This window comes from Cydia pomonella, chromosome 2 (genome assembly GCF_033807575.1).
Source record: "Cydia pomonella isolate Wapato2018A chromosome 2, ilCydPomo1, whole genome shotgun sequence".
Classification (NCBI taxonomy): Eukaryota; Metazoa; Arthropoda; class Insecta; order Lepidoptera; family Tortricidae; genus Cydia; species Cydia pomonella.
The window spans coordinates 4,267,792-4,290,884 of record NC_084704.1 but is presented as its reverse complement, the minus strand read 5'-3'; the positions used below and the strand labels follow the sequence as shown (position 1 = coordinate 4,290,884).

At 41.4% G+C, this 23,093-nt stretch overlaps 1 protein-coding gene across 1 annotated transcript in view; it reads left to right on the top strand.

Moving 5' to 3' along the window:
• Nucleotides 1-23,093, top strand: part of LOC133531856 (protein capicua homolog) — an 87,331-nt gene that overhangs the window by 40,299 nt on the left and 23,939 nt on the right. Inside the window, exons 3-14 of the mRNA XM_061870253.1 lie at nucleotides 3,007-3,657; nucleotides 5,006-5,149; nucleotides 9,071-9,245; nucleotides 11,714-11,813; nucleotides 13,911-14,132; nucleotides 15,630-15,772; nucleotides 17,051-17,210; nucleotides 18,469-18,565; nucleotides 19,320-19,733; nucleotides 19,946-20,098; nucleotides 20,380-20,481; nucleotides 22,389-22,479. Of these exons, the coding sequence (XP_061726237.1) occupies nucleotides 3,007-3,657; nucleotides 5,006-5,149; nucleotides 9,071-9,245; nucleotides 11,714-11,813; nucleotides 13,911-14,132; nucleotides 15,630-15,772; nucleotides 17,051-17,210; nucleotides 18,469-18,565; nucleotides 19,320-19,733; nucleotides 19,946-20,098; nucleotides 20,380-20,481; nucleotides 22,389-22,479 (2,452 nt within the window). The remainder of the gene's footprint in view (nucleotides 1-3,006; nucleotides 3,658-5,005; nucleotides 5,150-9,070; nucleotides 9,246-11,713; nucleotides 11,814-13,910; nucleotides 14,133-15,629; nucleotides 15,773-17,050; nucleotides 17,211-18,468; nucleotides 18,566-19,319; nucleotides 19,734-19,945; nucleotides 20,099-20,379; nucleotides 20,482-22,388; nucleotides 22,480-23,093) is intronic.

The following is a 23,093-nucleotide window of genomic DNA, read 5'->3' as shown; positions in this document are numbered from 1 at the left end:
GCACCGTAAATTGAACTGCGTAAAGATCGCAAAAAATATTACACGGAGATCTTATGGCAGACACCGTACCGGTGACGTAAAAGACGCAACTGTTTTGCGAACAAAAAAGATTCGCGTGAAGCACGTCACTGCGATTCCGTACCGTCACCGTTTTTTAAACAGCGGTGTGGGGAGCATGCGTCAAAAACGGTACGCATACGACGCGTCACTGCGATTCCGTATCGTGACCGTTTTTTAAGCTGCGGTCTGGTCGCACCTTGTATTGTATTGTATTGTATTGTATTCGGGCGATTTTTCCGCAACTCGACGACTTGCGCCTATTTTGCGTGATATGTTGGGGGTGGGCTAGTCCTGCCAGCCCAGCTCCTCGAGGAATCCTATCAAACCTTTGATGTTGAGTAGGACCTCGGGGAGGTCTCTCGGAGATCCGAGATGTTTAGCCCTGTATGGAGTCACTCCGCTGCATTCCAGCACCACGTGAGAGGCTGTTTCTTCTGTCTCCATGCAACCTCGGCACAGGGGACTGTCTGTGACACCTGTTGTGAAAAGATGTTTGTTAAATAGTCCATGACCTGTTATGACACTGGTTACCATACTCAGTCGGACCTTCCCTAGTTGCAGGAGCGCCCTTGTGAGTTTTTCCGTTGATGCCAGGCATGGCTTCTTTTGCCTGTCTGCATCCAGTCTGGTTCAGCCAGTGTTCTGTGTGTAGTTTCCCTGTACGTGCCAGCAGCATTGAGCGTACCTTGCTAAATGGTATCGGAAGAATCGCTTCCGGACCAATCGCCCCCGCATTCGATCCTTGCCTGGCAAGCTCGTCCGCAGCATCGTTACCTCGGGATCCACTGTGTCCCTTGATCCATTGTAGGGTGATCTTGTTATTATGACATACCTCCATTAGTCGTTCGTGGCATTCGTGTATAAGTTTGGATGTAACTATATGGCTATTTAGAGCCATTAAGACTGCTCTACTGTCGGAGAGTATGCGGATGGAGGATCCTACTACCTTCCTTGCAGTGATGGCAGCCGCCGCGTTTATGATGCCCATGCACTCAGCTTGGAATACCGAGTTATGGGCTCCTAGCGGAGTGGTGATCGACATGTTCAGGTCTTCTGAGAAGGTTCCAGAGCCCGATCCGCTGTCTGTTTTGGACCCATCAGTGAAGATTCTCAGCTCCCGGGGATTGAGTCCTTCATGATTGTCGTCCTCATATAACTGTATTTTGTACCTTTTATCGAAGATAGCTTGTTTGTGAATCCGGTCCGTGCCTGACCTAAGCACTGGAAATTCGTCATACACCTTTTCCAGGCATTTTGTGTGAAGAGCTCCTGTGATGTTAGACCATATCTTGAGGGTTCGCAACCTTACCGCTGAGAGACTGGCCTCTTGCTGTATGTGTAGGTGCAGCGGTGGAAGGTTTAGCATGACCTCCATGGCTGCAGTCGGGGTAGACCTCGTGCAGCCAGTGGTGGCCGCGCATGCGAGCCTTTGAAGTCTTTGTAGTTTGTCTCGTACGTTGCCTAGGTTTGTTCTTGGCCACCAAACCAGAGCACCGTAACAGAGTAAGGGGCGGATTATCGTCTTATAGAGCCAGAGGGTAATTTTCGGGTTGAGTCCCCACCTCTTACCAATCATCCTTCTGCACTGCCAGAAGACAACTCCCGCCTTGTCTATCCGTTTGTTGATGTGGTTGTTCCAATTGAGTTTATTGTCGAGAGTTAGTCCTAAGTACTTAACTTCATCGGACAGCTGTAGCTCAGTTTGGAAAAGTGTTGGTCTGGTAAAGTTGGTCGCACCTTTATATGGGACAGTCAAAATTTTTTTCGCGATTTCGGAATTGGTCCCATAGTAAAAGTTGTTAAGTATGACCTATAAAGTCGCTGCGCAGAGTATGACTGGTGGTTAAAAGTTCAGCCTGTATAAAATTTTTAAGTAAAAAGAAATATGTACCTACCTATGATTAAGACGAAAAAAGAGACTAAACGTCGAAGTAAGGTAACATTATTGTGTCTGGTTTTTATAATTTTAATTATAATTTCAGTAATTAAAACCGATACTCTATAAATTCCATTCAATACGTATCGTAACAGTCACCACAGTTTCGACCGGTAAAAGCCAGTTATCGTTACCCATGCGCAAATAAATGAGTGTAGCTTTATTGTTTATTACTCGATCTGTATGTTTTAAGGCTCATTATATTCCTTGATAATGAAGCAATATGTTTTATATTAAACAAAATTTGCGAAATGCTAATATTTACGGAGATTTTTACAAAATAAAAAATAATAATTTTATAAAAAAACTGTTTTTTTGTGATTATTTTTTTTCCTATAGGTTTCACGTAAATGTTTGTAGAAAAGGAAATAATCTCCATAATATTAGCTATTATTTGACACCTCGATGATTAAAATCGGTTAAGTGGTTTTCGAGATACACCGCCAAAAAGAATAGGTCCGGCCGCCATCTTTGTGACGTCATTACTATCCCCTCCACCATTTTTCCGCTTTACTACCGCATGTACGGTGATCAGGAGAACTGTCCGAACACATTGATACCGGTTGTGGGTAAGGCCGAGCTGAGTCAATTAAATCTGGCCTCGGAGCGGCTTGGCGACCGTACTATTAGCCACAATCATGATTAGCAATCATCAAACTATTTCACAATAATGATCACACTTGCGCACATAAGTTCATGCAGTCGGCTGTTGTGGTGTGGTGATATCCCAGTGGCTGCGTCAAAGATCCTTTATATTTTATAACGTACAATACAATGTATACAATCTACATTTTTGATTTCTTATCTAAAAGGTAAGCGTAAGTGGGCGCGCCATACAACCTCTCGGGCCGAATGATGAGTTCCTTCACGTCTCTTTTGGTTGAGCTTAATGACAGTTAATATCTGTATATGGAGTAACTATCACTTACGGGCCCTATCTTTATTTGACGCCACATAGCTGGAAAAATCTACCATAGCTCTCAAAGTAATCCATCCTCTTCTTGTTCCAGATACCCGCCTCAGTGATCAGTAGCGTGGGCACAGTGAGCCTATCCCAGGCCTCCTGTCCAACCTCCATCACCATGGCCAACCCCACCAACCCCGGCACCGCCAGCAGCGGCCAAGCCCAACCGGCCCAGGCCTCTCGTCTCCCAAAGAAACGCAAGTTTGACCCTTCAGAACTCGAAGAAATGGAGAGAACTTGTACGAATAATGTCAACAACGTTGTCGTCTCCGCTCCACAGGAGTACCATCCGCAGATATACCCTCCGCCGATGCAGCCTTCTCCGATCCAACCGTCACCGCCGCAAGACATGAAGTTCTCTCTTTATCCAAACATCGACCTATCCGAATGGAGAGACCATAGAGTCTTAGCCAAGCAGCATAGACTGTATATCCCAGGAGTCATAAGACAGGCCGAAGGCTGCAAGGTTGTTGTAGATCTAGACGGTCAGGAGCAAAGCCCGATCGTCTACAACGACATTTTCGGGGCCAACAAATACGACGTGATCAGTGACGCGAGTCCATTACTCAATCATCTGCTGATAGGGTCGCCATGTGTGGTGAGGACCACGGATCCGAGCCGGGAGAGTGTGCAAAACGTTTTTGTTGAAGGACTTGTTGTGGAAGTGCTTAGTTCGCCGATTAGGATAAGAGTAAAGGTAAGTGTTAAGGTACGACACAGTGACCACACGTGTTAAACTTTTTATTATTTGGGTTCTATAGTCAAACATTTAGGAACATCAGGATTTTTTCCGGCTCTTACCATAATCTTTAGAACAATGCATAGGAATAATGCCATTGTGTGTGGTTAATTTTGTTAAACTCAAAGCGTTCCACCTATTCTAAAAGAAAGCCTCTACGCTAAGCCCGGTCAAAGGCCGATTTTAACCATTAATATAAGTACCTTTGGGTCAAAATAGTAATATCTATCGGAGAAAAACATTTTCATCACTTAATCGAGTAGTTTTCTAGTTGATAAATGAATTTAAACAAAATAGAAATAGCGGTTAAATTGCTTCATAAACGGGCTTGTTTATTCTTACTCAGAACGAAAACCGTGCATCCGGAATCCAACCGAACTGTATAGACGAGAATGGCTTTGTTTACTTCACAGAGATTAACTACGGCTAGCGTCTCATAGTAAATAAGCTCGAAAAGTCACCTCAGTTTAATAATAAACGTCTTCTGTCAGCGGGCTGCATCTCATAAACTGTAATATGTGGAGAGGTGAAGGTGGTTGGATGTCCATAAACATTCAATTCAATTCAATTTATTTATTGCAATCATGTTCATTGTATACAGATGTTATATAAACTACAGTCAGTACATGATACCCTGTTAGGGCACAGCAATTTTCTTATGTACTAAATTAACAACTACGACAATGTGTATTTACTTTAACATTAGATGGGCTAAAATGTATTGTTTAAATATTAACTAATCGATATTATTTCATCCTCTAAGTTATCATTTAAATATTCATTCAATGAGTAGTAACATTTTTTCAATAAAAGAGACTTTATGATTTTAAAAAATGTTTTATCACTTTCTAAATTTTTTATGGCATCAGGCAGTTTATTAAATATTTTTATGGCCATGACATAAGTGCTGTTGGAATGTTTTTTTATTCTAGAGGCCGGTAGTAATAGTTTGTTTTGGTGTCTCAATAGGTGGGTTGTTGGTAATTCGTATCGTTTTTTAAACATGTGAGTATTTTGCCTTGCAAATTTACACATCTCTAAGATGTATATGGACGGTAATGTTAGAATTTTGAATAGTCGAAAGAGTGGTTGGCATGTCTGTGTGTAGTTAACGTTGGCCAGTATACGGATCAGTTTCTTTTGTTTTATAAATAATGATGGTACGTCAGTGCTATTCCCCCATAAAATTATCCCATAGCTTAGCCATGCGTTGGCATACGCGTAGTACATGGCGAGGGCTGTTTGTAAGTTTGTAGTTTTTTTTATCTCGCTCACATTCATTCATTGATTGATGTCATTTTCTCAGCAGGTAGACGGTATCTGCAAGGAAGCCGTGGAGGTGAAACGGGCGGACATCAGGTTATTGCAGCCTCCTTGGGCCGACGAGCTCGAGGACGCGGGCTCACACGCCGCCACTATGCACTCGCAGCGAGTGCTGGTGCCCATGCAGGTACCTACTAAAGCTATTCTCTGTTCTTCAAATTCTGTTCCACATTTATTTACCGTACGGTAGATATCTTCCTGCAGCAGGTGAATTCTATCCTATTCTTGCTACTGTCCTGGCCATACGTCGAGATTTTCGTCAAAGGCGGATGTCCGAGCAGTTTAAGCAACTGAGACGCTGCCGTCTGGAACAGCGGTATGAGCAGTTAGTGCACTTTGTCCGTAGCGGTATGTTATTCTTCAGATCATTACAAGGGCGCCGCCATGGGGGTAGGGGGTACAGGTGGCAGCTGCCCCCCCCCCCCCCTTATGAGAATAAAATTTGTAACTAAATGTATATGCCTCCCCCGCCCCTCCGCCATCGGTCATACCAGCTGGCGACCACTTGGCAAAGTGTAAAAGGCTCACTGGCCGGAACGCGAATCTATGGTACCATTAAATTTTTGTTTAACTGCATAAGTATACATCGTCTGAGACTCAATTAAGTAAATTTGCGGTGACATCATTAACTTATTTCCTTCTTACACTTAATGAATAATACTGAATTCCATTGACAACTTTCCTGCTATGGTAGGTAATTCCACGAATCAGTTTGCGACGCTTAAGATCTTATTACCTGCCATGGTTAGGATGAAAGGCTTCAACTACTTATATTATTTACAAATATGTACAGTACCACATATAAATAAATATATCTTATAATTTTTAAACTTATTGTTTTAAACTGGAAGTGGAACATTTAATACTTATTTGACTGACACAAATATTGTAGCGTTCGGTCGTCTCTAAAACTTAGCTGGTTGGCTTGGCTTCATGTGCAACCCTCGCCAGATTTTTCGGTATTTACACATGTTTTCTATAATTTATTATTATTGAACACTTCAGGGCTATAACCGCGAAAATCGAAGTTCGCAAATTGCGGGCATATTTCTCTGTCACTCTAATTACGCCTTCATTGAAGTAAAAGAGAGAGATCTCCGCAATTTGAGAATTTCATATAGTCTCGGTATAGTAACGTCCAGTTACGAGAATGACGTAACTCCTTAACATCGAGCGTTCCTAACTGTGACTCATTGCTTACTGCTGTCTACAGGATTTTATGGCCTTTACACTTTTTCTATAATTCATAATTATTAAAGAACCCAGTTCTCGGCATCGTAACGACCAGTTACGAGAATGATGTAACTCTGTGACATCGGGCGTTCCTATCCGTGACTCATTGGTAACTGCTGTCTACCGGATTTTAACACCTTTACGCTTGTTTTCTATAATTTTTGATTATTAATATACATATATTAAGCTTATTTATATACACGGTGCCCGTGAGTATTGCGTGAGATTCTAGCAGTATATTCCTGATCATATTTAAAGACAAATGTCCTATAAACGAAGTCGCTTATTTTTAGAGTTAAAGCCACTTACAAAAAAACATCCGTGACAAGACTGACAAGTAACACTTTGCAAAAAATAGGTTTTATAAATAAAAAGTTAAAACTCTTTTTGAATTACAAATAGCGTTTACATTTGATGTACAAATACATACAAAAAAATCTAAAAATAAATAACAATTTTTTTGTGAAACTGTCGCAAACTCATATAACATTTTTTCCTTCTTTTGGTCTCAGAAATGCGTGGTTAAAATATCTCGGGTTCCTCGTGGGCACCTTGTATAGGGAATTTGGACTAGGGAAAAAGGACCTAACTTTGTTGCTGAACTAGTATGGGGGTTACAACTACAAGTGTGTACGTGTGTGTTTTAATCAACTTTATATAAGCTAACTTAACGTTGACCTCCATACAATTGTCCAATTGTATGGAGGCAACAATGCAACACTTTAGTATTATGGCTATAACGGCGTTGTAAATATAAACACTATTCAAATATCGTACAAAAATAAACGAGCGATCGAAAGGCCAAAACAAGTGACGACGTGTCTGAACTAGCCATGATAAGCCAAAGCCATGATTAGGTATTATGGAGCGTGCGAGCTGTCTTTACGTTACGGAGAAACCCGACGATCCGGTCCTAGTATATCCAATTGAATAGGAAAAGATAGTCTTGGTATTAGTTATTTCACTATGTTCAACAATATTATTAATGCCTACGCTGTCGTACCTACTACCTATATATAGATAGTGGGTTGAACTGCGATACTACGTACGACTTTTGTGATTTAAAACGTATACGAGTATCACGATTATTTAATACATGCCATCGTCCACACTGTCAAATCATATTTTTTTAACATTATTTCGAAGACACAAAGTCCACTTAGGTCATGATTTCTGTTATACCTACCTCTCGCGTCCAATGATGGTCACTATGACAAATCATTTTCTTTATATTATCGAATATCGTTTTAAATTAACCCCAACTGAAAGACTCTTAAAGGATCTGTCATATCGATCATCTGACGCGAGAGGTACTTGGGTACAACTGCGTTTGTATTGTATTTAAAGTAGGGTTGCCATAAGTGTGGGGACTCTGACCGGGACATTTAAAGAAAATCCCGAAATGTGTTGACACTGTTGACGTAAATTCGTGAAACGTGAACGGACAAGTGTCAGCTTACGTCGTTCTATCAACGTAAGATTAGCCTAGCTAGTGAGTCGCGTTTATTGTATGTATATTACTGTTTACCGAGTCCAGCCCTCTATTAAATAACTATGGTTTTTAAACCGGGACAATTTCCTTATCGGCCGGGACGCCGGGACACCATGCTTCAAACCGGGACATGTCCCGGCGTACCGGGACGTATGGCAACCCTAATTTAAAGAGAAGGAACGTCGTTTACCTACTTCTACATCTGTATACCATGTAACCAAATGGTCGCTCACTGTACGTATTTAGATAAAATCTACCGGTTTTAGATAGATTTAGATACAAATAGTTCAGGTATTATGGTATTAGGAGTCCCCGGCAAGCTCGGCCGAATTTCACCTTCCCATACAAATGGAGTTTCGTTCTCATTTTAAAACGTGTTGGATTGTAATGAAATTTTGCACATATAATGACATGAGGTATATCAAGTCCTGTAATTAGTTTATATAGCTCCAGTTTATAAAATAATCGAAATCGAGCAAAAACAAGTATTTTACGTGAAAAACTTAAATTCGCTGTATTTTTTAACTCTGGTATCTGAAGTTACATGAACCAATTATAGATATACCTTATCCTATTGTAAATACAAAGTTTCAAAGCAAACTAGCTAGTCGTTTTGAAATGAGAGCGTATTACCTACGTTTGTATGGAGATCCGAGCTTGCTCCCCCTTAATAACGCCAAGTTATATGTCAGGTGGAAAGGTATTTTATAAAGATTTTATATGGTATCAAAATTAAAAATATATGAAACACGATCAAACCGGCGTGCAAAAATCTCGGTTTTTGTCTTAACGACCTACGTCTGCCTATTTCAACTCATGGTGACATACGTCCTTTACATTTCAAAATGGCCGTCTATGCAACGAGGGGACATGACACGGACTTACACGTGCCTCCATAAGGCCTTGGTGAAAGAAACAGCGACGCCGCTTAACGGTTTACTGAGCGTTAGGCTGCGACGTTGTTTTTATACTCAGTCCACGCTAAGACTTAAAAGGTCCACTTAGTGCCAGGCATAGCTCTACTATATTATATTACGCGAGCGGATCTTTTGTACTTTTTAGGCAGCTGTCCGAACAGTAATCTGCGAGAAGCGATGAACGAGTTTTTTCTTTTAGAAAAATAGTTTTAACAACAAGCAGTCAATTATCTATGCATCTATTTTATCTATTCAGGATCTAAATACATCTTCACGTAATTTTTTTTACACTTTTTTAGACAGCTGCTCTATGATTATGGACGATGATATGTCTCTTGCTTGACTTGAATCTATAATAAATACAGATAATTTCAGTAAGTATAATTAATAACAACTTTTTTTTCAGATGAGCGAAAATTTCTACACGTCGTCGCCGCTCGGCGCCGGTCCCGTAGTCACCGTCGGAGCCCTCTCAAACGGCTCAATGGACGAGCTGCGCAAGAGGCCCTTCGATGACTACTGCGAGAGCGACGACGAACTACGCAGGGAGGACATCATGTTCCCCGACCAGGCGCATATGGGTGAGTTGGAGAAGCCACTCTATTGCTAGAGACGTAAGGATAACTATCTAACGGCTCCATGGACGAGCAGCGCAAGAGGCCCTACGATGACTACTGCGAGAGCGACGACGAACTACGCAGTGAGGACATCATGTTCCCCGACCAGGCGTATATGGGTGAGTTGGAGAAGCTACTCTATTGCTAGAGTCGTAAGGATGACTATCTAACGGCTCCACGGACGAGCAGCGCAAGAGGCCCTTCGATGACTACTGCGAGAGCGACGACGAACTACGCAGTGAGGACATCATGTTCCCCGACCAGGCGCATATGGGTGAGTTGGAGAAGCTACTCTATTGCTAGAGTCGTAAGGATGACTATCTAACGGCTCCACGGACGAGCAGCGCAAGAGGCCCTTCGATGACTACTGCGAGAGCGACGACGAACTACGCAGGGAGGACATCATGTTCCCCGACCAGGCGCATATGGGTGAGTGGACTCTATTGTTAGGGAGGTAAGGTTGAATATACGACCTGATATTGAACTGATAAATTTATACTTTGTATTATGTTATGTATGGTTTATCTTATTATGCTGTGTTTTTGCATATCAGACTGACCTAGAAAAAATAATAATGTTATTTAATTTTATCAGTATTATCAACGCTTTCCGTTTTCAAGATCGCATATCGCATCTTATGCCATTGAGTGTATAATTCAAAAAACAATTTTAAATTACTAGTACATACACAAAAGGAAAGAGGTAGAAGCTTGCAATTTATTGCCGATGACTAAAAATAACTAATTTTACAACATACACCGTTACAGAGTGTCGAAAAACTCCCGAGTTTTGTAATTTACTCAACATTACAAAACACTGAAGACTGGCTAGTTTTTGCAACTAACTACCATTTTAGTTAATTGTACAAACACTATCTGATCTAGACACCGACCATGTAACAAATACTGAAAATACGTTAAATTTAAATAACAAAAAGCAAAGGTTACGCTCCAGGGGTTCAATTATTCAAGATGAACTGATATGTTCGTTCGACAAAGTTCGGTATCCGCTTGGCTGCGCTATTTACGCGGTTATCACAATGCGGATCCGCATACGGCTCCGGTGTGTGACCGAAACAGCACGATGGACGCTTATAGCGTTGGCCTGCTCGCACACCTGAGTGGATCCGCATAAAATATGAACCACCTAGTCTGTGACACAGCTGTGGGCTATGACTGTGACGTAACTGTTCACTAACTTCGGACAAACTAATTGTTCAGTGGTTAGAGTTAGAGTCAAGTTAGTCTGCGTTTGCGGATGATATGCCAGCTTAGCTAATATCTATGTTTATTATAATAATTATAGACGGTTTTGTGCACGTTTACGCTCATAATTTGCGTTACACGGTGAGCGATATTTAATGTGATCGTTGACATTTCGACAGATTCTTATATCTGTCTGTAAATTGAATGTGAGCCCTTTAAGTTAGATCCGAAAGTACTAGGTTTTATTTTTAAAACAAAAAATATTACTTTTCTAATCCGCGAAAAGATAACGTGCTAGTCAATCAGTGCTAACCCGTTATACTTATTTGCGTATTTTTACATACAATTAATTAACATTAATTCCATTTGCGTATTTTTACATACAATTAATTAACATTATCTCCATTTGCGTTTTTTACATACAATTAATTAACATTAATTCCATTTGCGTATTTTTACATACAATTAATTAACATTAATTGCATGTAAAAATACGCAAGTAAGTATAACGGGTTAGCACTGATTGACTAGTACGTTACCTTTTCGCGGATAAGCAAAGTAATACTTTTTGCTTTAATAATTAGTATGGATTTCCGCAAAGTAACGCCTGATTTTGTCAATAGTAGGTTTACAAATAGGTGTTAAAACTATTTACAATATGTAACTTCATATGATCTCCACATTGTGTTTGCATTTTAAAATATTTTACCGATAGTCATCATTTAACAAACATATTTCCAATTTTCCTCGCCGAATATTGTTGTTACTTCCCTGCGGCATTTTTCCATTTAACTATATTTTTAGTCGTTTCAAACATATTTGAATTCTCGGTGTATGAATTTATGTGTAAATTTGAGGACTTCTGCTATTTAAAAACCTTCAGATTATATTACGTCTTCCAGTAAGCAAAATTCACATTCTTTTTGGCTCTTTATTTTTTTTCCTTCTTAGTTCTTAATTTGTATCCTATCTAACCTATCCTATCTAATCTTATACCTTTAAACGAGCAATTATACGTATATACTATTTCGGAGTTCTCGGAAACAGCTCTAACGATTTCAATGAAATTTGCTATATGAGGGTTTTCGGGGGCGAAAAATCGATCTAGCTCGTATTTCTGGGAAAACGCACATTTTTGAGTTTTTATATGTTTCCAGAGCAAAGCTCGGTCTCCCAGATGTTATGTATAATAAGCAGTATTATAAGTAACTGTTTTGTTTTTCACAGACTGCAGCAACAGTAAACGCAGCAGCCTGCAGAGTCGCGGCAGCACCTCCAGTCTGCTGGAACGCAGCATCACACCACGATCTCAACCCCCCACTCCCAGGTAACTAAATCTCATAAAGGGGGGCAAAAACTACAATTTGTCTTGTGTCAGGTTGGTTGGCTAACTCTGCTAATGCCCCATTAAGGAATAATACGCGAAACTCTGAGTAGGGGGCGCCACTACCACAATTCATTGCGGCGAAATTGCGTTATCTAGCTTCTCTATCACTCTTGCATATTCGATCGATAAAGAGACAGATAAATAAATTTCGATTTTCGCGTTTCCCGGTAGGGTAAACAAACCGTATTAATGCATCAATATCATATTCTATTATGTGTGAAAGCTTGTTTGCAATAAACGTTTTTCTATTCTATTCTATTCTTTAAAAAAACTGTTTAAGGCAAAGTATGTATAATTTAGTCTATGGTTTACGATAGGTGCTAGTGCTGCACTCTGGCGGCAGAACATTGTAGTAATACTCCCTATTGAATAGATTCTAAGGCTCTGTGGCTTATAATATGAATTTTATGATTTTTTTTTTTACTCCAGCACTAATTTATTAAACAAAAGCCTTTGATTCTTTTATGGGTGGTCAGCTCCCGTCTTAATGGCGCGTGTACAAGCAACAATGTCTTTAAAATGCATCTATCATGAATATCATGATAGTATTAAGTATCAAATTAATGCAACACTTTATTCGATACCCAACCAGCCACGCGGGTGGCAGAAACAACCGAGCATTATTTTAGGAGATAACAAGACTTGTTTTCTTCAAATGAGCTGTTTCATGAATTTGAACCATATAAATAGGATGGTAACATTGGTTTTTAAACGGCTTGCTCCCGTTTACTTATGACGGCGTGTTTAGTAAGAGCAGAAGTACTCGCTGCATAAAGGAAACAATAATTTTTGTTTAACAGATTAGGGGCTGAGACCGAAAAATTCATACTATACCTAAATTGTTCGTATAATAAATAAATAAATATTATAGGACCTTATTACACAAATCAACTAAGTCCCACAGTAAGCTCAATAAGGCTTGTGTTGAGGGTACTTAGACAACGATATATATAATATATAAATATTTATAAATACTTAAATACATAGAAAACACCCATGACTGAGGAAAAAATATCCGGGATTTGAACCCGGGACCATCGGCTTCGTGGGCAGGGTCACTACCTACTAGGCCAGACCGGTCGTCATAATGGAGATAAGAATAATTGGATAACAATCATTTGAACTTGGAGACATTTACATCGTACGCTTTTTTGCAATAAAACTATTTCATTATATTAGTTCTGTGCATTCATATTCATATTCATATTATTTATTCACAATATTTATAATATTACATGTCATAATAAGAAATAATAATAATAATTCGTATATAAGTGTACATTCGTAAAAGATCAACAACTAATAACTAACTAAAGCTCAACATTCAAAAATTCGTCATAACTGTAGAATGTGTGTTCGAGAAGCCAAGCCTTCAGTCTAGCCTTAAAACATTGCAGCGACGGTGACGAGGTGACTGTCTCCGGTAACCTGTTGTAAACAGTTGGACCCATTATGTGGGTCACCTTATTAGACCTTGCAAGTCTACGTTTTACTGGGACAAGTTGTTTAGGATTACGCAGCGTGCGGGCAGAGTCGGCGCGTTTTTTATATAGAGGATAGTGGATGACCGATTCTCAAACACTCCCAGACACAAAAGTAGTCCTCATTTTCCTCCCTGGACATTGTCAAGTGTGGAAAATGTTTTAACATAATTTATGGTATATTTAACCTTAGCTCAAACGAGGTCGATATTATAAGAGCTTTTTGATATTTATAAGAGTTAGCAGCGAAAAAATACATGAAAACTTTTAATTTGAATTTTGAATAGTTTGTAAATATCAAAAGTATTTAAAGAAAACTATTGCCAAATAAGTAACCGTTCTTAAGAGATTGTGACAAAATCGATTTTATTACCGTCAACGGGGTGAATAATGACAAAACTAAAAATGTGATTTCATCAACACACATCACACATCTACAATTTGTGTAGGTATTTTTAAAGAATTGATAATCACATTTCAATTTTTGTCCCTAGTCACCCCAGCCGTCCCTATTCACCCCAGTTAACTGTAGTCATCAACGTTTGATTGTTAGCAGATCTCAAGCGGCAACCCCGCACAAATACAAGAAAGGTGATGTCGTGTCCACACCGACCGGCATCAGAAAGAAGTTTAACGGAAAGCAATGGCGGCGGCTCTGCTCCAAAGATGGCTGCTCCAAGGAGAGCCAGCGCCGCGGGTTCTGTTCAAGGCATCTGTCTTTGCGAGGCGTGGCAAGGTCATCTAATACACCGTTGGCACAAGGTTCAGCACAGCAGAGGTAAGTTTCGAGTGAAGTGAGGAACGAAGTGGGTTTTAAAGAAAAGTTAAACGGAAAGCAATAGCAGCTGCTCTGCTCCAAAGATGGCTGCTCCAAGGAGAGCCAGCGCCGCGGGTTCTGTTCAAGGCATCTGTCTTTGCGAGGCGTGGCAAGGTCATCTAATACACCGTTGGCACAAGGTTCAGCACAGCAGAGGTAAGTTTCGAGTGAAGTGAGGAACGAAGTGGGTTTTAAAGAAAAGTTAAACGGAAAGCAATAGCAGCTGCTCTGCTCCAAAGATGGCTGCTCCAAGGAGAGCCAGCGCCGCGGGTTCTGTTCAAGGCATCTGTCTTTGCGAGGCGTGGCAAGGTCGTCTAATACACCGTTGGCACAAGGCTCAGCACAGCAGAGGTAAGTTTCGAGTGAAGTGAGGAACGAAGTGGGTTTAAAAGAAAAATTTAACGGAAAGCAATAGCATCGGCTCTGCTCCAAAGATGGCTGCTCCAAGGTGAGCCAGCGCCGCGGGTTCTGTTCAAGGCATCTGTCTTTGCGAGGCGTGGCAAGGTCGTCTAATACGCCGTTGGCACAAGGCTCAGCACAGCAGAGGTAAGTTTCGAGTGAAGTGAGGAACGAAGTGGGTTTTAAAGAAAAATTTTACGGAAAGCAATAGCATCGGCTCTGCTCCAAAGATGGCTGCTCCAAGGTGAGCCAGCGCCGCGGGTTCTGTTCAAGGCATCTGTCTTTGCGAGGCGTGGCAAGGTCGTCTAATACGCCGTTGGCACAAGGCTCAGCACAGCAGAGGTAAGTTTCGAGTGAAGTGAGGAAGGAAGTGGGTTTTAAAGAAAAGTTAAACGGAAAGCAATAGCGGTGGCTCTGCTCCAAAGATGGCTGTTCTAAGGAGAGCCAGTGCCGCGGGTTCTGTTCAAGGCATATGTCTTTGCGAGGCGTGGTAAGGTCGTCTAATACGCCGTTGGCACAAGGCTCAGCTCAGCAGAGGTAAGTGTCGATTGAAGTGAGGAACGAAGTAGGTTTTAAAGAAAAGTTGAACGAAAAGCAATAGCGGCGGCTCTGCTCCAAAGATGGCTGTTATAAGGAGAGCCAGTGCCGCGGGTTCTGTTCAAGAGATCTGTCTCATCTAATACGCCGTTGACACAGGGCTCAGCACAGCAGAGGCAAGTGTCGAGTGAAGTGCGCAGCAGCTAGAGATTAGTGTGTCTAGTGAAGTGAGGAACGAAGGGGGTTTTAAAGAAAAGTTCAACGGTAAAACTAACATTAAAATTTGGTAGTCTTAAGGCCAATTTGCAGTCGCAATTAGCGGACTAGTCAACGTCACTTATCAGTGAATTATGAAACTTCCCATACAATATAATTTAGCGAACACTTCAACTGTGACCAGGTGGTTTGGGTAAATCGACTCTTAATCTTTTACTAACTTTTAAATTCCTCTTCTCATCAACATTAGGAAATTGTCTAAAGATACTCCTACCTACTTACTATTTATCTAAATACTTGTTACAGAAGCAGTAGTAAATCCCTCTCGTCAAGCGGCACGGGCGTAGAAGGCGACGAAACATCCCGCGAGTCCGACACGACTCCACCCAGCTACCGACACGTCGCCGGCCGCTTCGACCCGGACGAAACTGAGGCCGCCAACATGCTGGGTATGTACAGCAGTATATCTAGAGTCTAGCACGGTAGATGACGAAACATCCCGCGAGTCCGACACGATTCCGCCCAGCTACCGACACGTCGCCGGCGGCTTCGACCCGGACGAAACTGAGGCCGCCAACATGCTGGGTATGTACAGCAGTATATCTAGAGTCTAGTACGGTAGATGACGAAACATCCCACGAGTCCGACACGACTCCGCCCAGCTACCGACACGTCGCCGGCCGCTTCGACCCGGACGAAACTGAGGCCGCAAACATGCTGGGTATGTACAGCAGTATATCTAGAGTCTAGCACGGTAGATGACGAAACATCCCGCGAGTCCGACACGATTCCGCCCAGCTACCGACACGTCGCCGGCGGCTTCGACCCGGACGAAACTGAGGCCGCCAACATGCTGGGTATGTACAGCAGTATATCTAGAGTCTAGTACGGTAGATGACGAAACATCCCACGAGTCCGACACGACTCCGCCCAGCTACCGACACGTGGCCGGCCGCTTCGACCCGGACGAAACTGAGGCCGCCAACATGCTGGGTATGTACAGCAGTATATCTAGAGTCTAGCACGGTAGATGACGAAACATTCCGCGAGTCCGACACGACTCCGCCCAGCTACCGACACGTCGCCGGCCGCTTCGACCCGGACGAAACTGAGGCCGCCAACATGCTGGGTATGTACAGCAGTATATCTAGAGTCTAGCACGGTAGATGACGAAACATCCCGCGAGTCCGACACGACTCCGCCCAGCTACCGACACGTGGCCGGCCGCTTCGACCCGGACGAAACTGAGGCCGCCAACATGCTGGGTATGTACAGCAGTATATCTAGAGTCTAGCACGGTAGATGACGAAACATCCCGCGAGGCTGACACGACTCCGCCCAGCTACCGACACGTCGCCGGCCGCTTCGACCCGGACGAAACTGAGGCTGCAAATATGCTGGGTAAAAATTATTTTTTTATATTTATATCGTTTAATGAACATTATCATTGTTAAAACGCTCGCTCCTTTATTCTTCGCTCTTTTATCCCTACGTTGTCCCGTAGATAGCGTCACAAAAACAGCACGGTACTATTAAATTATTTTTCACAAAGTATTTTCACAACGTTGAACTTTGTGTGCCGAGCCGGGATAGCAGGCGATTGGTTTCTATGAAGCTTGGCCACTCGTATAGAACTGTGTTACGTTCATGTGGCATTTGCCAGCGTTGCCATTGGAATTTGAACCATACCAGTTGGAACATAATGTTAAACCTTACGTTTGTGGCAGTGTCGCTGGGCAGCTCGCGGTCGGGCAGCCCGGGCGCGTCGCCGACGGGCTCGCCGGCCGGCGCGGCGCTGCGCAGCAACGTGTTCGTGCCCATCTCCTCGCCGCAGCCGCCGCGCGCGCTGCCGCCGCACCACGCCGCCATCTACCCGCATCTCATCCGGTAAGCCTTATTATCAGGGCATAAGGTCCACCGGTGAACAGTTCGTCAGTGAGTCGCGGCGCGTACGGCGCCCGTCATCGCTGACCTGTCAGCGTTATTCTAGAACCCTTCCTGGGCCTGTCAGCGCGTGGTCAGCGCCGATGGAAGACACTAAACCCAGGCTTTTTTTATTTACTCAATAAAAAATACACAGCAATATTGATTATACATATTTTTCGCCAAACTGCATGACAGTTTGTTGACGAACGGTACTCAACATTCTTCCATAATTCACTGGGTAAGGTGTAGGTACTAACAGCAACACACTTACCTGATCAGTCGTTAGGCCTTATCTCGTTGCAACAAGGTTCAAAATTGATCAGAGAACACAAAGGGAACATACTGAATAAAATATAATCTTATAAAATATAAATAAATATAAATATTATAGGACATTATTACACAAATTGACTAAGTCCCACAGTAAGCTCAATAAGGCTTGTGTTGAGGGTACTTAGACAACGATATATATAATATATAAATATTTATAGATACTTAAATATATAGAAAACAGCCATGACTCAGGAACAAATATCCATGCTCATCACACGAATATATGCCCTTACCAAGATTTGAACCCGGGACCATCAGCCTCGTAGGCAGGGTCACTACCCACTAGGCCAAACCGGTCGTCGAATCTTATATTTAGTAATATACTATATTATACCGCCTTAGACCGCTACGGAACCACTTAGTGCGTAGTTGTATTACATAATTACACCGTAAAAGTATAGATACAGTATGTATTCTGATGGAAACAATTTATAGACGGGCACGAACATCGCTTGTAGTATAGTAATTCAGTGCGTAGGCACTCAAGGTAGAGGTACAGTCAAGGAATTTGATTTCAGTGTCTTCGTATCTTTTCACAGTGACAAGCAATATGAAAGCCGATACATATAACTTATTATGACTGTGATAAAATACCCAATAGCTCACGTCTCATGAATTACTCTGTATATGTTATATATTACTTAACACTAAAATTCGCCTTCAAAATATCTTCTCAAATTTATTTACGTAGATATAATAGAGAATTATCTCTTTTTATAAAACTGCTACTCAATTTCTCCAAAATATAAAAAATGCACAACGTTAATATTCAAGTTTTAGTACAAATAATTTATCACATTATTCCTGAGAAGAAACTCTACCTGGGATCCGTGGTTGAGACACATTGTATACTTACTTGTAATGTAATTTAGTAATATTTCCACAGGCCGGAACTGGTGCGGCCGGGCAGAGTGAGCCCGCCCGTCAACAGTGTGGCCACGAGCGTCATAAGGGTATCACCGGCTCCTACTTACCATTACCAGGTATTTTCAATCAAAATCCAGTCCTGTTAGTATGTCTAATAATGTTATTCAAAATATATATGATGACGTCTGGCGTTCTGAAAAGGAAAAAAAATGTTTTTTGTAAAATCTAGCGTATTGTGGATCCTAATCTGTTTTCTATGGTTGAATGGCTACATTTATTCTGAATAATGAACAAGTTTAAATTTGCACTATGATTACTTTTCTTTTATTAATTATTTATGTTAACGGCACCAAGCATGGAACATTTAAGAGAAAATTTGGAGTGTTTTTGATATTTCACCGACACCTGTAAAATTTCTACCGCTTTACGCTTTAAAAGTTGAATGTCCAATTCGTCCTTCATGTTTTCGATGTATTTAATGAAAGCTACTGCAATTGGTTTCAATATTATTAACCAAGTAAAACTATGTTTTTTTTGCTCAAGTAATGGTATGTATGGCGTCATTCATTTTCAAAATAACAAATATCAATGAAAAATTAAATTTAAGCAGCTCTTGTTTATGGTAAAATGTTGCCAGCGATTAAAAATTGATGGTAAATACTTGTTTTACAGGATTTGTCTATACCATCCCATTACTGGTGCCTGTTCCATTATAGGGGTGTTTACTATATGTTAATTTAAAAAATAAAAATAGAGATTGAACCGTTTTACAATTAAGAAGCTTAACATTAGACCAATAATTGTAGTAAATAGACAGTTTAATTAGTTAAACAGTCAATATATCACTATGATATAATCCCCCATCTCCAGGTCGAAAACCGCAACGGAACCACAACCATCCAAACAAACAGCATCAGCCAAGCCAACGTGATCGGCGTGCAGACCTCCGGCCTCAACATCCCGAGCTCCATACAGAACCTCAACTCGCCCGCACAGACCAACCTCAGCCTCCCCTCCAGCATATCTCTCAACCTGACCACCCTCAACGGCCAGAGCTTGCAGACGAGCATAGCCAACAGCCTCCGAACAGCCAAGCTGGACGAGATTCCACATAACCTGGTGATGCACAGGACCATACCGACGTCGAATGGGATAGACTTGGAGCATATATATCGGGCTCAGCCGTTGCCGATGAGGAACGGTATACATGATTATAGGCGGGAGGAATCGCCTACTATGAATAATCATGTTAATTTTGTGAGGAATTATGAGGAGGAAGATCAGGTTTGTATGTTATGATTTTCTTAATAATAAATTATTATGGCCTCTACATCTTACACAGATCAACCTATGCCTACTAGGCGGCGAAATACATATAGTTATATAGATAAATACGTACATAGAAAACATTCATGACTCAGGAATAAACGTCTATGTTCATCACACAAATAAATGAAATTTACTTGGAAATGTTACAAATAAATAATATATTTCAGCGAGAGCACGTGAGGTTAGAGAGCCGCCCCGAAGCGACCGAGGCGCGGGTCGTGAAGCCGGCGCCACTCCAAGCGAGGCTGTACGTCATACCGCAAGCCACCAACGAGAAGAAATTTGTGTTCATAAAAAACGAACCGGCTGAGACTGTTCAGGTCAGTTCAAGTTTATATTCTGGAGACCGTGTGCATGGTCTAAGTCGAAAATGTAAGCCTAAGGATGTACATTGACAATTTACGCCAATCAGTTTATGCACGGCGTCTTTCGGCATAATTAGAAAACTTAAACTTGACATTTACTCATTACGCCATTAAACAAGGCGCTCCTGTGCTGTTCGCTACAGTAAAATTGATACATGTTTCCTGTAGACGTAAGTATAAAATACCTTTTTTTCGGATGATCAAGTTTAGGTGTAAACTAAAATGTTTGTCTTCAGATTGAACAGAAAACACACCAGTTAGCGCAACAGATGAACATAAACATCAACAACAATGACTCCGACCACGACCAACACAGGCCCTTGGACAACGGGGATCATGTAAGTTAAAATGTATTTGTAATGGTTGAATTAAGATTTCACCAATTCAATTATAACCGTCGCGCGTTTATGTCTTTTATACTACATTTTTGTCTACTGAGATACTTACCAATTTTCATGAATTATTTACATTTTATAGTAAAAAAGTATTATGTACAATAATGATATAATCAAGCTTTTCAATCTCGTACCCTACTCACCAAGCTTCCTTGCCTAAACATGGTACTTGTCTGAAAAGCGCTTTATTATATCACGATTGTATAAAATACTATTTTATCCCTTGAAATGTTACATTACAGTGTGATAGCGGGAATGCGAAATGAGACCGTCATATAATACGAGGCTAGGCGAGTTTTCTATATAGGTCGAAATATATATAAATGCGCGGAAATATGGCCTAAAAACTGGAACGTGTAATGATGTCAAGGTTTATTATGAATTACGTCAACATTTTCGCGCATGTTCGTCAAACCCTGAACTTTCGTTTAGAATCTTATCTGACAATAACAATCCAGGCAGATGAATGAATGTAAACCACTGACTTTCAAATATGATATTCGACTTTGGACTCTCTTAACGAGATCATAAAATTGCATTTTACTTTTGCCTTATTAGACGTGTGATTTTTGAGGATACTAGATAATATCGTCGATAACAACTGTTTCTTAGAATGTATATAAATAGCCAAGGGTGATAGACAATAGAAGGATTAAGGCGGCAAACTTTTCGGCCACCAGAATTGGCGTGGGTGGTCTTTTGTGATTTGTGATTTCAACTTCTGTCAGTTTGTCTGTTAGTTTTCTGAGATTAGACATGATACTTTAACCAATGGATGACATAATGGTGAAGCTAAAAATATTATAGTAGATAACGTTGGTCATTCATAAAGAATACAAAGCTAATCAGTTCATTTTTCATTGTGTGTAACGGAAACATGGTCGCCCTAAATCTATTTGGCGCCGTTGCGTAGAGTTGGGTGTATTGGGGATGGGGTGGGAGGAGGTTACCCAAGCTGCCCAGGACCAGGGGGTAACAGGATTAAATAGTACATTGTTAATCAAAGGTGGAAAGTGAGCCATACCACCCGAGATATTTTGGCGCTCGAATGAACTGATAGCGTCAATAGTTCGAGGGTGAGATGGTTATTTTTACCCGAGTTAAATACTCTACTTTTCATTTCGAAGATGAGGAAAGTCAAACACAAGAAATGTAGGTTTATTATAGGTCAAGAGAATTAGGTACTGGAATTGGCGCGATTTTCATTTTGATCGAAAAAAAAATCTAAAACCATAGACAAACTGATCCTAAATTGGGATGTGTCTAAAACGGCCGTAATGCATATGCACCTTAAAAAAATTAAACAGAATGAATAAATTAATGTAATGTAATGATAATATTACAAACATTCATCCTCATTTTTATTGATTTATTAAAAAAAAAAGTATTTTTTAATAATTCAATTGACATTTAAAATCGATAATACTTGGTTAAAAAATGCGAAAGCTAATATGAGAGCTTTTAACTGAATAATATGGCATACATAGCTGTTAGCCGTTGCTCGAAATACAAATTAAAAAAAGATTACTTTCCACCCGGCTATCAGCCTATGAAAGGTGAACTTTCGGCATAGTACAAAGAGTGGGGAAGTAGGTTATCTTCATACCGCACCGCGCGCGGCTTGTTAGTGTGCGCCATAGTATCTATGCGTCGCCGCACGTTTTTGGCGGCTTTTGTTTGAGTGTGCGTGCTGCGACGCATAGATAATATGGCGTACACATACAAGCCGCGCGCGCTGCGTTCGTATGAAGATAACCTACTTCCCCACTCTTTGTACTATATATGCTTTCGGAATAGGAGAGATAAAAGAAAGAAAAAAGCTTGTAACTGCACGTGTGTGTTCGCAGCAGGTGAACAACGGCAACGGCAGCGCAGTGATCGTGCGGCCCAGCCAGCTGCTGCCCGTGCTGCCGCCGCCCACGCCGCACACGCACATTATAGGTAATTTTTTTTTTTATACCACGACGGTGGCAAACAAGCATACGGCCCGCCTGATGGTAAGCAATCACCGCAGCCTATGGACGCCTGCAACACCAGAGGCATTACATGCGCGTTGCCGACCCTTTAAAAACCTGTACACTCCTTTTTTGAAGAACCCCATACTGTAGCCCCTCGGGAAAACCTCGGCAGGAAGCTCATTCCACAGCCGAAGCGTTCGCGGGAGGAAATTCCTCTTAAACCGCACAGTACGCGACCATTTAGGTTCTAGGGTGTGAGGATGAACACCCTGCCGACGGCGAGCGGTGCGGTGATAGAAAGCGGCCGTTGGCATCATGTCAAACAATTCTTCAGAGCACAGCCCATTGTACAAGCGGTAGAACACACACAAGGAGGCAAAGTCTCTCCTTAGACTTAAAGGTTCAATACCGCTTGTGAGTTTGGGATTTGGTAATTGACCTTATCCTTGTAACTATGGTGTTTTTAGGGTTCCGTACCCAAAGGGTCAAACGGGACCCTATTACTGAGACTTCGCTGTCCGTCCGTCCGTCTATCACCAGACTGTATACCATGAACCGTGATAGTTAGCTAGTTGAAATTTAGCTAGGTCTTTTCTC